The sequence below is a fragment of the Chlamydotis macqueenii genome, chromosome 4 (genome assembly GCF_036417535.1).
Source record: "Chlamydotis macqueenii isolate bChlMac1 chromosome 4, bChlMac1.mat, whole genome shotgun sequence".
NCBI classification, from domain to species: Eukaryota; Metazoa; Chordata; class Aves; order Otidiformes; family Otididae; genus Chlamydotis; species Chlamydotis macqueenii.
This window is the reverse complement of record NC_141559.1, coordinates 18,305,259-18,324,649: the sequence shown is the minus strand read 5'-3', so window position 1 is coordinate 18,324,649 and position 19,391 is coordinate 18,305,259. Positions and strand designations below refer to the sequence as shown.

The window sequence follows — 19,391 nt, the reverse complement described above, 5'->3', positions numbered from 1 at the left end:
GTGAAGTAGAAAGTCTGACTAAATAAGGCACTAATTTGAGCAAATGACAGTTGGAAAAGTGCTTCATATGTAGTAAATGAGTTTGCGAAGAGAAGATTTTAGGCAGTCTGAAAACCACATCTACTTGGTTCTGTATTGCAATTTGTTTGTGGGCTGCTTTGTGAAAACTCATTGACACATTGATAAGTTTTTTTTTATTGTCAGTATCTTATTACCTAACATATAGTATTACTTATCATGTTTTTAATTTCTTCTCCCCTGTATTATATCTGGTGAGTAAATGCTTATCGATTAAAAGGAAGTGGGTGGAGTTAGGGCGGGACAATGGGTAGAAATTACCTTATCATTGAGAGCATCTGTGGTGTTAGGCTTCAGAGAGCAGCAGCCTTCTCCTAGAGATAGTTTTGGCTCTTAGAATGTGTAATTTTTATTTGCTTCTGTCTCTTGAAGCTTGCTGGATTCTGCACTACAAATGATCGTATATTCTCAGAAAGGCAGCGAGTTGGTGTTTTGAAGGAGCCAGCATGGAAGAAAATAGAGAGGGCTACAGCCTTGCAGAAGGCAAGATTTTGTCTATCTGGACAATTTTGTTTGTGGTGTTAGTTTTGTTGCCTTCGATGTTTAGAGTGTCATTGGGGATTTCTGATTTCTATGTGAAAATTGTAATAAAAATGTTAGAGGTAAGTTGAGAATTGGGGTAAAAAGGTATGTGTTTACTACGGAACATGTTTAATAAAAAAAAATAAAGTCTGTACCTTTGATATAGATGCCATAAAAGTCAGCATAAAGAATTCCATTAACTTGGATGCATTGTTTGCAGCTTTAACTTATGTAATAGTTCTTTTGAATGGTGTTTTTAATGATATCTAGTTATGTGCTGGGTTATAATCTGGTACTGGTTTGAGGTTTTCTTGGGTTAACATAGAGATTCTATGATATATTGCTTCTAGTTCAAACTGGTTAGAATACTTCATGCTATACTCATGATAAGTCAAATATAAACTTAAAAATGTGTTAGTTTATGGGAGTTGATAAGTAACAATAACACGTATTTTAGATGTACATAAGTCTCAATGGTTTTGTTTGGATGATTTTACTTACATGTTATTAACAAGTACTGTTCTAAGTAAGAATACTGACTGTGTGTCTTTGCTTCTTCCAGTTATAAATCTGGAGGATCTAGCAGTCACAAGTTCTGCTGTACGAGACTTAGGGAATCCATGTAACCTTCTAAAAGTGTAACTTTTCTGGAGATGAATGCGTCATGGCTCAGATCCTGAGTAAAAGTTTTCTGGGGCTTTTAATAAGCCAGAATTGCATTTAATTTTTCAAGTCTGACTTTTCATATCCATCACCAGCCAAAGTAGGTGCTCTGAATTCACCATATTAAACAGGGAAAAATTTCTGTTTTCCAGTAGACTAACTTTGTCATTCTGGCATAAATCTGCTTTTCACGAACGTACTTTCTACTTGTGGCAGAAAACTTATTACTAGTATTGGCTGTTAGAGCCATCTATTTGTGCAGTGGAATATGTCTGTAACACTGTAATACAGTTGATATCATCACCATCTTATGTTGCCAATTCTGTCTTATTTCTGTCCTGTAATTCTTTTGTCTCTTCTTTTTTTAAATACCAATTAAGAGCTCTTGGGCAGAGACTGTCTTCAGCTGTATGAATATCATTTAGCATAGTGCCTATGGCTGCAAAGTTTAGGAGTTACTTGTTTTTTCAGATGCTGATGGCAATGACTGTTGGCAGTGGCTACATGTAATACAGGCTTTTATATGTGACACTTTTTTTTTTTTTGTTATCAGCCAGTGGTATGCTAATTAAATTGTTATTTGTACACTAAATAAGAGGGTTATGGCACTTGGAATTGATTTCACCACGCTCTCTCATGTCAAACACAAACCTGAGGAGATCTTTGAACAGCTTTGCTGCTGCAGTTGGCAGACATTAAAATATTTGGGTTTTTTTCCTCTGTGCATTTCCCAACTTTGAAGGACATTCAACCTTTATGTAGGAAGGTGCTTCTCTTTGGAAAAGCATGTTAAATGTTTTTCTTTCCACAGTTTTCATAACAGGTTATGAGTATGATAATTTTGTGTTTACAATATGGAGGATTAATTTATCAAAAAAGAAGTAATTAAGTTAATTGTTATGTGATCAGATACAGACTTTTATGTCTAGTTCCCCATCTCAGCAGCAGCTAATAACAAGAGCACAGCTCTGTGTATGGTGGTACAGGCTGGCTTGTTTTGTTCTTTAGTTGAAAGTTGTTCCCTAACTGTCCTGTGAGCAAAAAAGAAGTTTCCTCTGTTTTAATCTTGCGATTAGTTTCAGCTGTTTACTTTGAAGTATTGTTCAAATGCTTCTCATCATGCCAAAAGAGTAACTAAGAGCTATCTTGGTGGGAAATGGGAGAGAGAGAGAGGATGAAGGGAATGTTAGACCCCCTTTGCTTGTGCTGTGGCCCGCTTGACCCTTCAGAAGTAAGGGTAGGGCTGGGAAATGCTGGGTTAAAGTTTGTGCATACAATTGCTGGGCCTGTTCTTGGAGTCCTGGGACTCATTCACCAGGACATGGCTGAAATTGCCATTTGACATACAGTTAGCTTTAAAGCAGGCTTATATGCACCCTTCGTTCAAGAAATGAACGACTTGACATTGGTAGCCTAGTGAAGCGTTGACTTGTTTCTAGCTGTGACCTGGGATCTTGCTCATGGGGTAATGCACAAAGACCATCCTTGGTTTCTGTTGTTAGCCTGAATGGTGAAATAGGATGCCATGCTGGATCGCTACACTGAAAATGCTAGGAGCAGATGCTTAGTCATGTATTAGCACAATACTGACTATATTTCAGGAATATCGGCACTCTAGAAGTACCAAACAACTAGTTGATGTTTTGCCAAAAATCCGGCATTGAGCACTACGACTGGATTCTCTGTTCTGTTGCATTTGATTTAGTCCGTTATGTAGACCAGCAAAATTAATAGAAGGTCTCTCACCTGGAGCACCTTATATTTGCTTCTTACAGCTGTAAATGACTAGGCAAATTGGGAGGCAGAGGGAAAACACTTTATTTTCCTCCATGTTTTGACAATTTGAGAAAAATAAGAGCAGATACTGAAATCAAGGTCTATAAAGTCAAAAGACTTCTGCCCCCTCCGAAGTTGTGTTTTCAAAGAAAGCTTATCTGTAGCCCTTACTAAATTTGCTGGGACCTCTAGGTGTTTTGGGATAGAACCCAAGTTTGCAGATCTATTACTAAGAAATGAGAAATGGTGGCATGTGGTAAGTCATTTTGATTTCCTGGCTTCACTGAAGTGTTTTAGCAGTGTGAACAGTGACTGGAACAAATGGGCAAGATTTAATCTGTGTTTGGAAAGAATGGGTACCCTTTGCTACTTCTCCATCAAGGAATCTAGATATTTGTTTCTTAGAAACAAACCAAACCTTTTTACAAAAGCAAGATTCAAGGTTTGAAAATTTGGGAGGTGATTGTTTTTGTTTGTTTGTGGAGTTTTTAGTTGGTGGGGTTTTTTTTTTTTTGGGGGGGGGTGGTTTGCTTGTTTGTTTGTTTTTCTAAAAATAAAAGATCTCCAAGACGGTAACTTCTCAATTGCGTAACTGTTAGCCCATAATTACTATTATCACCATTCATTTATCCTTAAAACATTTCTGGAAATGATAAAGATAAATTTGGTTTGGTTTCTGGTAGGATTAGTCTTTCCCATATGCCTGTAAGCTTTTATTTGTGAAATAATGTGTTTTCTCTAACCTCTGTATCCATTTGCCTGTAATGTGGTTTGGTGGAAGTGATGATACTAGCAAAGCTGTGGTAGGGATGTTATTCCAGGTTTTTAGTGTTGCAGCTGTACAAGAAAATACATTTGCTAGAATAAAATCTACACCATGCTCTCACAGTCCTGTGGAGAGTCAAATAAACATGTTAAACAGCTGTAGCTCCATTTGCTGAGAATCTTCTGGAATTTTATGAGATCTGAGCTCAGATCTCATAAGGAAATTGGAGTACTGTTGTTTCTTGAGGAATACTCACATATAGGAAAGACATCAGCCAGCTAATAATTTATTATATTTTTTTTAACTGATAGCTCACTTGTACATTGAGGTAGCTAATGTGCTGTTAACTCCCACTGGAGTATGGGCAGATGTTGCAGACACTTAAGCTGGTGGAAGAAGCCCACTGCTGTGCTTTCAAATACGTGATTATCCTGAGCTAGCCACTGCATCAAAAAAAAAAAAAAAGATACTTGTGCTTTTGTCCCAAACAAATGCTTGGGACCCTTCTCAACATATTTCATCTGTCCTCACTACAGCAGCCAGGAGACTTGTGAGTGCTTTTCACTGCTTGCACATCCTCTCAGACCTGCTATATAATATGCAGATCATTTGATTTGGGTTCCTGTTTGGGACATGAAAGGGGAAATGAGGCAGACAGTAAGGACTGTTGGATGAAAAGATTGTAAGTACTTAATCTTAGATGGTGATTTTAGCTTGCACTAAAACCCTACTGACCTTCTATTTATAATTATATCAGAAGACTTTACATAGAGTAATTGCCCAAAGGCCTTTGTCACACATGAAAACAAAGCCAAGAAAAGGACTGAAAAAAGCCAGTGAAATGAGTGATTAGAAAAAGCTTTTGTGAGAAGTTGGGAGATGAGGTAGTCAAATATGGAACGTAGAGGAAGAGGGACAAAACCAAATAATTACACTGTACAGAAAAAAATGGAGTACTGGACTGTACTTAAAAGGAAAAAAACCACAAGAAGTGAGATTTTTATAAATGAACACTCTATATTGTATAGCTTTTCATGTCATGTATGATGAAAAAAGTAGTTAATATAATGAAATACTAGCCACTCTTATTTTGTTCGGAATATAATTATGGGAAGCCTCAGACAAATGGGCTGTTGGAGTTAGGTTCTCAAGTCTCCGCTATTCCAGCTGGATGTTTTTGTCCTCATCACTTTAGAAATGGGAAGGAGGAAAGCACAGCACCTGAGTTCTCATTTGGTCAGCAAACTTAAGAATGAAGTTGCTCCATTTAACACTTAAATTCTGTGTTAGTTGCAACATCTGTGTTTTTGTAAGGTATATAAAACATCCTTTCATTAGTGTTTTGCAACAAAGACCAGCATAACAGCTCTGTCTCAATACTGTGCAAAACAAAGGCAATCATAAAGCCTTATTTCATATTTTAAAAACAAGTTAAACATACAAATGTCACCAAATGCAGAACATAGAAACTACTCTGCTGGGTCAGTCCAGAGTTTGACCCAGACCGACAGCCGGACGTCAACTCAATTGCCTGATGAAAAGCTGAAGAGCTGGGTGATTGTAAGGCCGTATTGCTAGGAATATCCTCCCAGCTGCTTATTGCTTCTGCCTCCTGTGCTGATTCATGAGTTAGGAGAGTTTTGTGTCCCATGATGATTTTTATCTATGTTCTTATGTAACTGCTCCCACTTCAGATGATCTCTGGCCGTATGTCCTGGACAATGAACTCCACAACTTAACTGTGTTTTGTGGAAATATATTATCTTTTTCTTGCCCATACACTCTGCCCAACACTTTGATACAATGCTCCCTAGCTCTTATATTTGAAGAGAAAATTGATAACTGTTCCTTATGCACATGCTCTGTGCCAGTCCAGACTTTGTAGACCTCTGTCACCTGCTGTCTCAGCTAGTTCTTTTCTAAGCTAACAACCCCTGTGTAGCCATTCACCTATTGAAAGCTCTTACTCATCTGCCTTGTCCTCTGCCTTTGTACCCTTGACTGACTATTTAGTTACAGGCTGCCACTCTTCTCCCACTGTTTCTCTATGCTATGAGGCAGGACTTTATTCTTTACTGTAAACTTTATACTTTTTTTTTTGTTGGTTTTGACTTGTCTTGCTCATTTGAATTAGTTAACGTACTTTTGTGAATCAGCTTGGTCAGTGAGTATCGCACTTTTTCTACCTAGGATTGAAAAGCTAGCTTCCTTGAGGTATTCCAAATCCTTCAGGACAGTATGAGCAAGCTCATTTCTGCCAGTGCTTGCCAACTGGCAGATGCCTGTTCATGTAGGAGGACTATGATGGCAAGATAAGGGTGGTAGACAGGAAAGCAGAGAGTAAAGCAAAGGGCTTTATTTGCCAAACTAGGTGATTTTTTTTTTTTTTCCTTCCTTCATGCTATACAACTAGCCTAAAGGATATTGGGAGTGAGGACCAGCAATATGTTATAGAGAGGTTAAGTTTGTCACATGTCTGCCTTTACTCTCTTTTGCAACATTCTTATTCCTATGCTATATATTCTTTCAGTTCTCTGTGTGGGCTGCTATTTTCGTGACATCCCCTGGCTCCTCAATTGTGAGTGACTCTCCATGTGTTGCAAAAGATTGAGACAGATGATGCACTAGTTTACCTCTCCTAGGGAATAATTGTAAAGTATAGAAAAAGTGAAGGTCTGGTGGTGGGTTGTCTTGTTGTTTTTTGGGTATTTTCTTTTTTAATGGTGTTATAACAGATGGTTTGAATGGAGTTTAAAATATCATATTACTGCCTAGTTTGCTTTATCTCTTTTATTTTGTTTTAAGATGGCTGTAAAAAAAGTCAACTAAGGGTGACTAAAATATTCCAATTATGTCCTGATAGTGTCCCTTTTTTGTTACTGACTTAAACTTCAATAGCTACAGAAAGAGCTGGTAGAGAGCACATAAAAGTTAAGGATGGCAAAAAAGCTGGTCGATGTTGTTGGCACATGCAGTACGTTGTAACACGGAGGCAATTTGAGATCAAGCTTCATGGTGGCTTAAATAGCTGCACATGTCAGTAAGAGGGAAATAAACTGTTTAGCAGGAGTTTACCCTGAAGCAGAAGTATGTATCCTTATCTGATGTAGATGGGAAGCCTTAATAGCAGGTGAGAACATAAGTTGAGTGGGTCATTGATTCCTTAATAATGAGCAGAGCCTACACGCAAGCATCCTGTGTCCTTTGTTAGGGCAGATAGTGTGACGTAAATATGGGAAGATCTAGTGCTCGTGAGAGCTACTATTCAGATGTCTATTTATGTATGATGAAAACATTCAAAACTATGAAAACATAAAAAAATTAGCCATGTTGGTGTATTTGATTTTGCTAATGGAGGAGTTTTATGCTGCTCTGCACAGGGAGGAGAAACTTGGTTTAGCTCAAAAAGGTAAAGACAGGGAAGGGTGAAAGCTCACTAGCAAAACTACTACTTTAGAAATACTATGGATGTGAAATGGTCCCTCCTCTGTTTTCTGTTAACAGAAACTGCATGAATACCCTAAAACTGAGGTAATCTTTTTTATTCTTTAAAATCAGTTTTTAGATCTAATCTTCCAGCATGTCTCTAGTGTAAGTGATACTATTTTGCATAATTCTATTGCCTGAAGCTAACTGAAGAAGAGACAGTGTTGGACCCATGGACCTCATAGAGTTCCTCAAGTAGCTCAGTAATTTGTGAGGCCTCAGGAAAAAAACAACTGCCTGTGTCCTGAAAATAAGTTTGAGATAAACAATTTCTCCTGAAAATGGCAAAAGATAATTTATGTAACACATGAAATGGGAGGCGTGCAGGGCAGCCTTCAGGCTGAATTTGAAAAATTTGAAAATCTAACACCTGGCTTCAATAAAAGAGGCTCAGAGTTCACATAAGGTAATTACAGAATGTCTGGAAATGATCAAATGAAAACTATGAACATCTACTTTTCTTGTTTTGGGAACAGTGGGCCGCCGTGCAGATTGAGGAGGGAGTGAAAAAGCAGAAGGCGCTGGCACTTGAAAATTTAATCTCCACTGGTAAGAACTCTGAATGAAGGTGGCACAGCACTATTTGTCTTGTGAAAATGCAACTATTTTAATATCTTACGTAGAAAAGAGTAAACAGAAACATGAATTGCATCTGATGTTAAGTAAGAAAACTGAAATGGAGTTTGGGCAAATAACTGCTTAAGTTACAAGTCTACAAAAGAGACCTTAAGTATGTTTATAAGCAAGGTAATGTGTGAATGATTGAGTCTTCTGAATAAATGGTGTTAGAGACTCGTGTGGGCATAGAAAGACATTGCTAATAAGCATTTGGGAAGCTGTCCCTGTTTTTATGAGTATTTTGTATTTTGACTCTGTCAGCTCTCGCTTTACAAGATTAGGAGGAATGAGTATTCTTTGCCCTTGATGTTGCTCTATATGGATTCTCTCTTTCTTCTCGTAACTTCTAGCAAGCAAAAAGCCAGGGTCTCTCAAGTAAAGGAGCTACACCATCCTATGGGTCACAGTTACAATTTGCACTCTTCTCTAGGCACGGGGGTAAAATCTGAGAGTAACTTTGTCTTCTCTTCTCAACTATTTTTCCTCTCTTCTATGACCAAAAGGGACTGGATTAAGTTCTTATAATCCTTTTACTTGTAGTGCCATTTTTAGTCGTTAGTGATGTATACTGCTTGATTTGTCAGCTAATGAATTTTAGGTCTGGTAATTTCCTGGATGTTGAAAGTTTGACTGAAGTGCAGCTGGAGGAAAGTTTTTTTTGTGATTCTGATCGGGGAGGAGGGGAGCAGGGTGGGGGTAGTATGTTGATTAAGATAAATTAAATGTATTTTAAATAATATATATTTAATGCCATCCCATATTCGCACACCCACCCCCTGCCCAAAACAAACCAATAAAACCCTAAACAAAGCCAAGTGTTAGCTGGTATGAATCAATACCATTTTAGTCACTGTAAACAGCCAGGTAAGAACCTGGTCTCGCACTGACCTGAGCAAGCATTGAGACTTGCTGTGTGACTGTCCTGTGAGGTGTAACTTTACAGGTATGGAGCATGAATGTATTGTCTCTCTTCCTGTACAATGCTGCTTGTTACTCTATATATCTCGGAGGAAAAATCTAGACACTTTGAAGTTTCTTGGTAGTGAAGTGACTTTTAAAGGAGAAGGGATGGGGAAGAGAGAAGGTTCTGAGGAAAAAATACCAGAAGAAGGTGTTTGTTACAGCTGGAAAAAAAGTAAAACTAATCAACAGCAGAAGAACAACAGCTATACAAACACTGCCTGACTTTGAGTCAAGGCACTAGGACAGGTCTGTAATCTTGGCAGCGCGCTGTTGACATTTCTAGGTACATATGTTGTTTGGTAAATTACAATGAAATAGGTGTTGTGCTCAAGGTTTTATTTGCAGCTTTCTCTGAATGTTTTTTTTTCCTTTCTTCAACAATTTAGTGGTGGTATATGGCATAGAATTAGAGAAGTAACTTTTGGAACTGAATGCCGGTACATAAATGTGACATAACAATGTGATTATGATGCTTGGAGTAGAAGGAAGCAGATGTATTTTACTCTTTTTGGAATCCATATTGTCCATTCCACTGTGTGAAAGGAAGAATTATTTCCTCATGCAGGGATCATTCAGAGGCAGAAAACCTCCATGGAAGAGGAGATGGCTGGCCAGCACCCAGGATGCTTCAGCCTTGCTGATGTTATGTATTTCTCCAAGAAGGGATGTGAGGCAATTGCAGAAGATGAAGTCACCCAGCGGTTCTCCTCCGAGGAGCTGGTGTCCTGGAATCTCCTCAGCAGAACCAATGCCAACTTGCACCATGTCAGCTGGCAACTGACGGTTGTATGGATCATTGGGATCCTAATTCGGTATTGTCTCCTGATGCCTTTTCGGTGAGCCAGATGTAATTTGCTGGGATCTGTTTCTCATGTTACTTTTTACAAAAGATGTGAAATAATGTTATATTGACTAGTGTAGAAAGGAGAACCTGGCATGATTTTGTTTTCCAACATGCCATTGAAACTCAAATATCCCTGAAAGAAAAAAAAAGGTGCTGAAGATGTTCATTTCTCGTGTTCCATATGTTTTATTAGTAATTATTTTTTAAAAAAAAAAAAACAGCAAAACTTTAAAGAATTGATCTGGAGATCTTTTTGTTGTATAAAGTAACAACTGTTTCAACTGAAAAGATCAGGTTTTACCTGTCTAAGAGATTGGGATGTGAAGCAAAGTCAGTGTTCAGGGAGCAGAAGACTGGATGCACAGAGATATCCACTTGGAATGTATTAAATTTTCAGACTTTTAAAGTTTTGTTTTAAGCAAAAGTAGCCTTTATCATATTTACCAGTTACAAATATTCATGCATTCTTGTAAAGAGCAGGAGGTTTTAAAATTTCTTATTCCTTTGAGAGGACAGTATATTTAAAAGATAGTTACAGTGCATGGAGGTATTTCCTACCAGTCAATCACAGAGCAGAGCACATTTGCCTGTGTGTAAACTTAGACATGCAGCTTAAGATGGCATTGATAAATCTCACCTGCATTAAAGAACACTAGCCAATACTCACTGTCATCTTTGAACACAATGATAGCTTCAGATCAGGGTGTGATACTTTTTGGAAGATACGCTCCAGGCAGCACAAGGTTTTGTACTCAGTGCAGGATTAACTGAGTGAATGTATGTGTTTGTATTATCCTGTTGGCCTTAACTGGTTTGTATTGCTAGTTGGATGCTATTAATGGTGGAAGGAAGCATTGTGAAATGGATCAAAGGGTTAAATAAAATATTTTCTTGCTTGCCTTTCCAGTTTTGCTTCTTAGCATTTAATTAAGATTATTTTACTTTGTAGTGTCTGCTTGTCTGTCTTCAGCATTGTTTTTCTTATCTTGACGACGACGGTAGTAGGACAGTTTCCAAATGGCAGGTAGGTGTTTGCTGAGGGCTCTTTCCATTTCTTTTTTTATTTCTTTAAGGATTTGAATTAGTGTGTTGGATTATAAATCTGCTTGAGTCCAGAGGATTAATGGGAACTCTTATGGGGTGACTTCATCTCTGCTGTAAACTCGGAGAGCACTAAGAGAGAGTATGGCAATGGCATCTGTAAGTGGCTATGCAATGTAAGCCAGATATATACTGCTAGAAGCGTGTCTTGGAGTATCCTCTTCTTGAGTCAGAATAGGGCAAGTAAACAGTCTGTCCTGAGCAATTTCATATTAATACTGTGAGATTATGTATTATCAGTGAAAAAAAACCCATCAAAGATGATTCATCAGCTAAATGTTTTTATATTAATGTTAATGAATGAGTCAACAGCAGTTGCTTCCAGAGAAAATCTGTAAAACAAAACCTTGACTATTACCTTCTCTGCTTTGAATCTGGTAGGTTTAGAATAGATTACAGTAGAAGAATGGAACAAGAATATCTTTGATACCCAATAAGCTCCTCCTGCATGGCATTGTTAGTGCAATGAATCTGCTTATTATGGTCTCTGTAATAACAACTATTGGAAATAATTTGGAGAGATTACATTACATTGTTCTATGAACTGGAAATGTATGTACGGCTTAATTTCTTTTAGAGTTAAATGCTGGCTGAGCAACCAGGTTCAGATGACATGTGCCACATTAGGTATCCGATGTATGAGCGGTGTTGTTCGTTTCCACAACAGGTGAGTTGTGCCATCTGGCTCTCATTGGTTTGGTATTGATTTCTTACAGTACTCAGTGTCTCAAGTTTCAGAGTGGGATTCTTATTCTGTTACCAGACAGATACTATGATGATGCAGTTTGATCCAAGAAGCTGTTTAGATCTTCTGTACTCTGTCAAGATGTTTACATGCCCTACTGTGTTTTCTGTTGCGTATTGACAGGATATGTGATGGTGAAGTAGTACTGTGCTCTTGGTTAAATATGCACTTAGACATTTTTCTCAATGTTTGCCATGAACGCGTTATAATCACACACAAGAGCATCACCATAAAATGTTCAACTGTTCTTTTAGCTGATTTGTTTGGTAATTAAATTCTTCACACTTTCTCCTAAAGTTAGTTATGGATGGTATTACCATAATTTTTGGTAATATTTTGCTTGCTTAGTGGTGGAGCTTTATGTAATAGAGGCTTCTGAAATATTTTTTTGTTTGTGCTTCAGAAAACAAGCAATATCATGCTCTAATGTCTTTGCTTTTAGAGCTTTATATTCTTTGAAATATTCTTTGAGATATGCCTCTATGAATGGTAATATATACAGCTAAACTGCCTACTCCAATGAAGTCTTGTATTCTCAGCTAAAAGGAAACTGCTTTTGGTGAAATGCCAAAACTACTGAAATGTGAAGAGACTCTTGAAAGTATGAGGAAAGATTACTTATCTGCTGTAATATGCCGCCAGAAGTTCTAACATACATCATAGTAATACTGGTATTGTAAAATGTTTTGTGTTCTTCTGCTTCATATGGAACTGCAGATAAGTTGTATGCCTGAAATGCTTTTGTCACTGAGAGTCTTGATTGTGGATGTATACTCACTGGATGGGTCACCTGATGGGGCCTGTAGTCTGGAGAACAAACATGAACTAATTACTTGCATTGCAGGGAGAACAGACCTCAGAAAGGAGGCATTTGTGTAGCCAACCACACATCTCCATTAGATGTTCTAATCCTGGCCAGTGATGGATGCTATTCCTTGGTATGAACAAGACAGTCGGTAAATATTGGTAAGGTTGAGATGCCCACAGATACAGCGTTGGGCAAGCAGATAAACTTACTGGTAGAAAAAGTGGGATTTCATAACATTCAAAAATAATAGACACAGGCGTGTGCATGCTTTTGATCAAAATGATTGGTATAATTTGTGAACAAGCTTAGAAACTGGTGCATCTGTGTTCAGAATTTTATCATTTAAGTGTGTGTGTTTGCATAGTAACCAATTTCTTTTGGGCTTGCAGGTTGGCCAGACACATGGAGGGTTTCTGGGACTTATTCAAAAATCTTGCATGCAAACCAGTCAGCATGTTTTGTTTGAACGCTCAGAAATGAATGACCGTCATCTGGTGAGGAAAAAGTAAGGTAGCGAGGTGTTTGCTTAATTGTCCTGTCAGGTCTAGCAATTTTGAGGTCTAAGTGTCAGCTGAGACTGTTCTTGCCCCTGCATCTCTCTTTGCTGGGTAGCTGTAGGCTGTCGTCAGTGTAAGGTTCGGAACTGCTCTGTCAATGAAGGTGCACAGTGCAGCAAAAATCTACTGAACTTTTGATCATTTACCCTGTGACTTCTGGGGATTGCAACATTGCCACAGTCACCCTGCCTGCTGCAGGCAGGAGCCTATTCTTTGAGTTTCAAGGCTGATGATTTGGGATGTCAGGACAGAAGTCAGTTCTGTCCGCACATCTGCTTCCCAGGTCATGCCTCCCCATGGTACCTTTTTAATCAGCTCTGAGCATTGAAGCTGGTTATATCTGTTGTAAATACAGGATAAAGGAAGACTGATTGTAGAGGGAAAACAAACAAACACCCCCCCCCCCAAAAAAAAAACAACCAACCAACCAAAAAAACCAAAAAACAAAAAAAAAACCAACAACAAAAAAACGCAAACCCAAACCAACAAAAAAACCCCCAACCAAAACAAAACCAGCAACTTGCCAAAACCCAAAAAGACCAAGGTACCACCTAGCTGCTAGAAACTAGAAGAGCATCCTGGAGAAGTGGCTTAGTACGTTGTGGTTAATGCCGGTACTGCTCTCCAGGGCTGCAGTATTGATTCCTGGCAGAGACAGCATACTGGACTTTAAGGACATAACAGGATTGACTCAGTGTGGCAGTTCTTGTGTTCTCAGGTGTTTGCAGAGACTGTTCTTAGTCATCCTAAATCTTAATGAAATAGGGTGCAATGCAGCTAACATTAAACATTAAGTAACTTGTCCTTAGAAAAACTGAGAAGTTCCCCCTGTGCTGGATCATTCTCTCTTTTTTTCTTTTTTTTTTTTCTTTTTTTTTTTTTTTTGTTCTTTAATGCAGACAGAAGACGAACTCTTGAGTCATAGGAAAGACAGGTGTCTCAAAAAACAACAGGTTTTTGAGTGTCAGTAATCTGCTTAGTGGTAATACATTTGTTTTTAAGTGATGCAGCAAATGTAGTAAAATAGTGGCCTATCTCTTAACTAGATGTGGAGAATCATTAGATAAATATAAAACTGATGTTATGAACCTAGAACACATGAAAACTCAAAATATGGAACATACATCAGTCAGAAGGACAGTTAAACTATGTTCATAGTTAGAACTTGTCAAAGATAAATGGGAATTGATTTTTACATGCTTCAAGTACCACCGTTCTCTGGCTTTTGTGCTAATTGGTATAAAATGGTGAAATAAAACTGCATACAGCTTTGTAGAAAACTTACTTTTGCCATTAGCAAGAGAGAAGCTCTGAGATAGGGCATAAAACTAGCATACATCCCGGGTGAGGCCACTGACTGGCAAAGGCCAATGGGGCTTTTCTTGTCCTCTGTAAGAGGCAATGGATATTTAGATTCTTGGCCAAATACAAATATGAAGTATACACTGAAACTTTATTTTCTCTCCACAGAATTAGAGAACACATTGCAGATAAGGCCAAATTACCCATTTTAATTTTCCCAGAAGGTAGGAAACAACTATATTGATTTTATTGCTCTTCTTGCCACTGAGTGCAGTTTTTATTAGACAGTCTTTACAAGTGCAGTGTTTGTTTTTAGTATGTAGAATTAATTAGCTGTTGTGAGATATTAAAAGTCAGATTCTCATATTTTAGAACAGCTTTATGACAGTTTATTTGCTTTAGTGTACAGCATAATGGAAGAGAGAACAGGCTCTGGGATTATGTTTCAGAACTAAAGTTTACTTTTTCCTTTAGCAACTTAAGTCTCCTTAAGACAGTTTAGGATTCATTAGCTGATACTTTTCAGAGTGGATTAAGCTCTTCATCTGTCTTAATTCTGGCCAGGTACCTGCGTAAACAACACATCAGTAATGATGTTTAAGAAGGGAAGCTTTGAGGTAGGAGGGATCATCTATCCAGTAGCAATCAAGGTAATGTATTTGCAGTTTTCCAATGTGGAAGGATTATTTGCAGAAGCTCCTCATGTCAGAGAAACTGTTCATGTGTAAATCTTAAATAGAGGTTTGTTCTGTGTGAATAAGGTACTGAACAAGCTCTGAGAAAACTAAATCTTCATGGTGTGCAATGTCTTGCCGTTCAGTGCAGTATGGGAAATGTTGCTCTTCATGAGTTGTAAAGATATTCAGTGAAACCTGAAAAGCACAGTTGGAATTCCATGCTGTGTGTTCGGTTTGGTCCACTGCTTCTGTCCTAGGGCTTCTGACTCTTGTGTGCTCTGGGGGTAAAGCACTTTTCTTAGCACTTCCAAGGCTTTCTGAGTAGCTTTAGCCAAGTCACCCTAGCTCAATATACGTTAGTTACTTTTTCTGCAACAATTATGTTTCCTAATCTTATGGAAATCGTTAAAACTGATGTGAGTGTTTTTAAGGAAACCTTTGTACTCAGCATATCTATAGCTGACAAGTCTTTACATTTTGAGTCTACCTGTCTTGTTAGAGTTGAGACGTTTCAATAGGTCTGTAACAGTTTAGGGTCCTGCATTGCTTGTAAAGGTTAACTGTTACAAACTTGTAATAAATGTTGAAATGTGGAGCTTCATTATGAATTTACTGCTACTTTTGGGAGATATGCTCAGATTTGCCCCTGATCTAACAAGTTGAACTATGACTTTGTGGCCAAAAAAGAGCAGTGTATGAGATTCAAACTAAGGTAGCAGGTCATGCTCTTTTGCTTATTCTTCTTGTCTTCTAGTATGACCCCCGCTTTGGAGATGCATTCTGGAACAGCACAAAGTATTCCATGATGACCTATATTTTTAATGTGATTACCAGCTGGTCTATTGTCTGTAATGTGTGGTACCTGCCACCAATGGTCAAAGAGGTACTTAAGCTTTCGTGTGTTTTGAAAATGCTCATAAAATGTTGTCTGGGAGGAAGTCTGCATTACTACGCATGATGTGTTGGCATTATGTTTGTGAATATTTATTGACAACTTAATGGACAAAGGCCAGAAAGCAACACTGTAGTCTTAAGTGAGCACAAATTTATGTGGTTTAGTTATTTTCAAGTGAAAACTACTTTGCGGCTATTCAGACACTTCTGCCTCATGCTCCCTATTGCTTCCAAATAGCTTCTTTACTTGGGTGCAGCTGCCTTGTTTTCCTCTGCTCCCAGACACTAGAAGAAATGTTAAAATGTGGTTTTATGCTGCAGGAGTCCTGCCCCTCAGCCTGGCACAGACCTCCTGGTTTTTTTTTTTACTCCAGAAGTGATACATAAATTCAGGCCTTCACTTCACACTGGAGTGCCTCTGCTTTCCTCTGCTTTCTGTGTCCTCCCTCTACCTCCATCTCCTCCCACCTCCTTGTTTCTCAGCCCTGTAGAATATCCAGCTGATCCTTTGCCCAGCAGCTTTACCCCACAACTTGGCACAGCCTCTCAGCCCCCTGCCCCTGGATACCAACCTGACGCTGACAAAGTGGTCAAAGCCTTTGCTTCAGCAAAGCCCCAGTTTGGTACCGCCTACCCCGGTCTTTGCTTAGCCCTGGTCTTGGCAGGGAAGGTGCTGTACCACATGTATCTTCAGTCCTCTGCAGTTTGGGCAAACAGACTCCTGTGAACTCACAGTAAGTTGCTGATGTTGAATGCGCCAGGCCCTAGCCCTGTTGAAGGCACACAATCTCTTCCAAGCGTGGTCCTGCTGATGTGTTCCCAGCTTCAGACTGATACTGAAGTGCTGGGAGCAGATGCATCCCCTGCTCTGGCCAGACTTGTGACCTCATGCTGTATGTTGTTTGAGATTGCCTCAGAAACCATGGAGCCTCCCACTTATTTTTGGCACTGAATGGTAGCAAACCAGACAGTGTACCTCTGAACCAGCTGGAACTGTCCTGCAGGTCACACTTGGCTTGTGGGCTGGCATAAACCCAAGTGCCTGCTGTCTGACAAAAAGTACCACTCAAAGTGAGACATAGAGAAAATGTTTAAGTTGCAAAGCAAATAATTTTTATATATATATATATATGTATGTGTGTGTGTGTGTATGTATGTATTTATTTATTTATTTTTTTCAGGAAGAAGAAGATGCTGTTCACTTTGCCAACAGAGTCAAGGCTGTCATTGCTGCTCGGGGAGGAATGTCTATGCTTCCTTGGTAAGAAGCAATACCTTTGAGGTTGAGTTTAAAGCATGTTTAGGTGTTCTGCATTCTGAAATGTTAGCCTGGAATCTTTTAAAACTTCTTCTAGATTTGCTTTTCTTGGGCTGTAGTCCATCACCCTTGCTGACTCCAATATTATTTTATTCCTTAACAGTTCCACTAGAATAAATAGACTAATATAGCATAAAAGAGAAACAGAGATGACAGGTGGATTTAGCCAGCAGGTACTGTTTGGTGAAAACAAATTGTTTGCCTGTTAAGTCCTGGACTAAAGGAAAGGCATTGTTTGTGTTGTGTGGCAAGTCTTGGCGGTACAGATCACTTAGCATTGTATTACAAAAGCCGACATTAAGCATGAAAACTGCTTTGACTACACAGTCTAAATATTGCAATTTTTTTCTGCCTTGACCCTGAAGTAAGCTTAAGGCTGTTTCTTTTCTGTATCTTTCAGGGATGGGGGACTGAAAAGGAAAAAGGTCAAAGAGTCTTTCAAGGAAGAGCAACAGAAAAAATATTACCAGATAGTAATAGAAAATGGATCTGTGGGAAATGGAAATGTTTGTTAAATGATATTTATTTTATCTAAATTTTTCCATGACTTATCTCTACCAGAAAATGGGCTATTTTTTTATATTAAAAGTGACGTGTTTTCCTTTTGTCTCTGTAAGATATTTTGCATACGAGACAGCAGGGAAACCATAAAGAGATAGTATTTTGTATTAAATAAGGATGTAATTTTATAAATAGGAAGACTTACAATATACTAGTAAAATTCTCACCAATGTTGAGTGAGAAGAATCTGCAATAAAATTACTTAGGTTCATTAAAACACCATTTAAAAAAAATCTTTGCCCTGAAGACTTGAAAGTTACCTTTTAAACTCATAATAAAACGCCCCTGTAGTCCTAGTCTCTATCAATGACTTGGACTAGCAGTTTTCCTGTGAGCCATAGTCACTGTGTTGCTGTAGAGATAATGTCTTCTGACGCCAGAAGATCTAAGCAGTTCACAAAAATATATTTTCCAAGTTGGAGAGGAAGTATCTGGATATCAGAGGAAAAGAGGCAGTTGCTGACTTAACCCTCTGTGTCACAAGACCAGGGATGGCAACGTAAGAGGTTTTCCAGGGTCCCACTGACAAACAGCAGAACATTGTCCAGGGCAGTGTGTTCCTGATGCCTGGGTGCGTGATGCTGGGATAAATTTGTTACAGCCAAGGACAATGTTGTAGAAAAATATTTTAAAATTATATTGTATCTTCTGATTTTGCTATATCCCTTTCTGTGTCTGTTTGTACGCATTACACAAATTAAAGAAAACCTGTGACATGAACTCTATTATCCTCTGTTGTAGTTATTTCTGGATAGCCACTTGCTTGTCTTCCTGCTCAATGGGGAGGCTACTGATTTGTTCTGACAAGGCCATTCTCCAGAAAAAAACAGAGCACATACACTTAAGGAATCTGAGATGGAAATATTTGTCACCTGTAGTATTTATCTGTATAAAATATTTGCTGTCCTGTTAAGTAGTTCCTACGTGGAAGAACCTGGCTTCTTTAATGATCTGAACATCACTAATGAAGCACACACGAATTGGTGTTACTTTGCCCAAGTTGCTTTGAGACAGATGAGTTCGTAAGGACAGTTAATAAGGTTTACGTGATGGCAGCCTGTTGACTGATGTCTTGGCAGAGATGGAGGACAAATACATCCTGCAGAAAGGTGCACAGATATAACACTGCCCAGCCCTGGAGAGAAAACTAATATTTGAGGAGGGTCTAACTGAGGTGAAAACTGCCCTAAGGCTGCTTGGCACAGAAGTAGCACAGAACTGAGCTCTCCTCTTCTGTGCCTGGGCCTGGCATAGTTGCTACAGGTATGTGAATTCTCTTGGTGGATAAGCCAGTCCAAATATTGGTAAGCAGTAGGAGAAACTCCCACCCAGGAAGGGAGAGCGCTAGCAGTATGCCTACAGAGGAAAATTGCTTTGGGCTTTTCTAATAGTGAAAGAAGTCTGCTTGCTCCCAACTGTATTAAGCTGTGCTACCATGTCTGTTGAAGCTGTGGATTTAGTTTCTAACTATAAAAATTCTGAAGAAATGTGACATACTCTGCTGATAACTGTTAGATGTCTTCAGTGTGCCAGAGTTTAAAACTGGGAGTTTTTCCTTCTGTGTGACTGATGTCTGAGAGTTGTGAACAGAGACTGCAATGGTATGCAAGGGGTTAAGACAAGTGTTGGAAGCATCCTTCCCACACTACTGTGTGCCTCCTTCCTGCTCAGAGGTAAAAGGGGAGATAGAACAGGCAAAAAGAGGGACCAGA

The 19,391-nt window shown here is 38.7% G+C and overlaps 1 protein-coding gene across 1 annotated transcript; it reads left to right on the top strand.

Moving 5' to 3' along the window:
• The first annotated feature begins 524 nt into the window (after positions 1-524).
• LOC104477704 (glycerol-3-phosphate acyltransferase 3) lies at positions 525-17,633 on the top strand. The gene is made up of 12 exons (XM_010117872.2): positions 525-680; positions 7,768-7,840; positions 9,438-9,708; positions 10,666-10,740; positions 11,395-11,484; positions 12,407-12,500; positions 12,760-12,875; positions 14,398-14,453; positions 14,794-14,879; positions 15,661-15,789; positions 16,982-17,061; positions 17,519-17,633. The coding sequence occupies exons 1-12, from the start codon at positions 525-527 to the stop codon at positions 17,631-17,633; spliced, it is 1,341 nt and encodes a 446-aa protein (XP_010116174.2).
• Positions 17,634-19,391: the final 1,758 nt, after the last annotated feature.

Bases quoted from the DNA above. Each gene is read 5' to 3' on its own strand.
- LOC104477704 (XM_010117872.2), top strand. From the start codon at position 525: ATGGAAGAAAATAGAGAGGGCTACAGCCTTGCAGAAGGCAAGATTTTG. The intron at 14,454-14,793 runs GTAGGAAACAAC...AATTCTGGCCAG, and splicing joins CATTTTAATTTTCCCAGAAG to GTACCTGCGTAAACAACACA. The intron at 17,062-17,518 runs GTAAGAAGCAAT...TGTATCTTTCAG, and splicing joins GGAATGTCTATGCTTCCTTG to GGATGGGGGACTGAAAAGGA.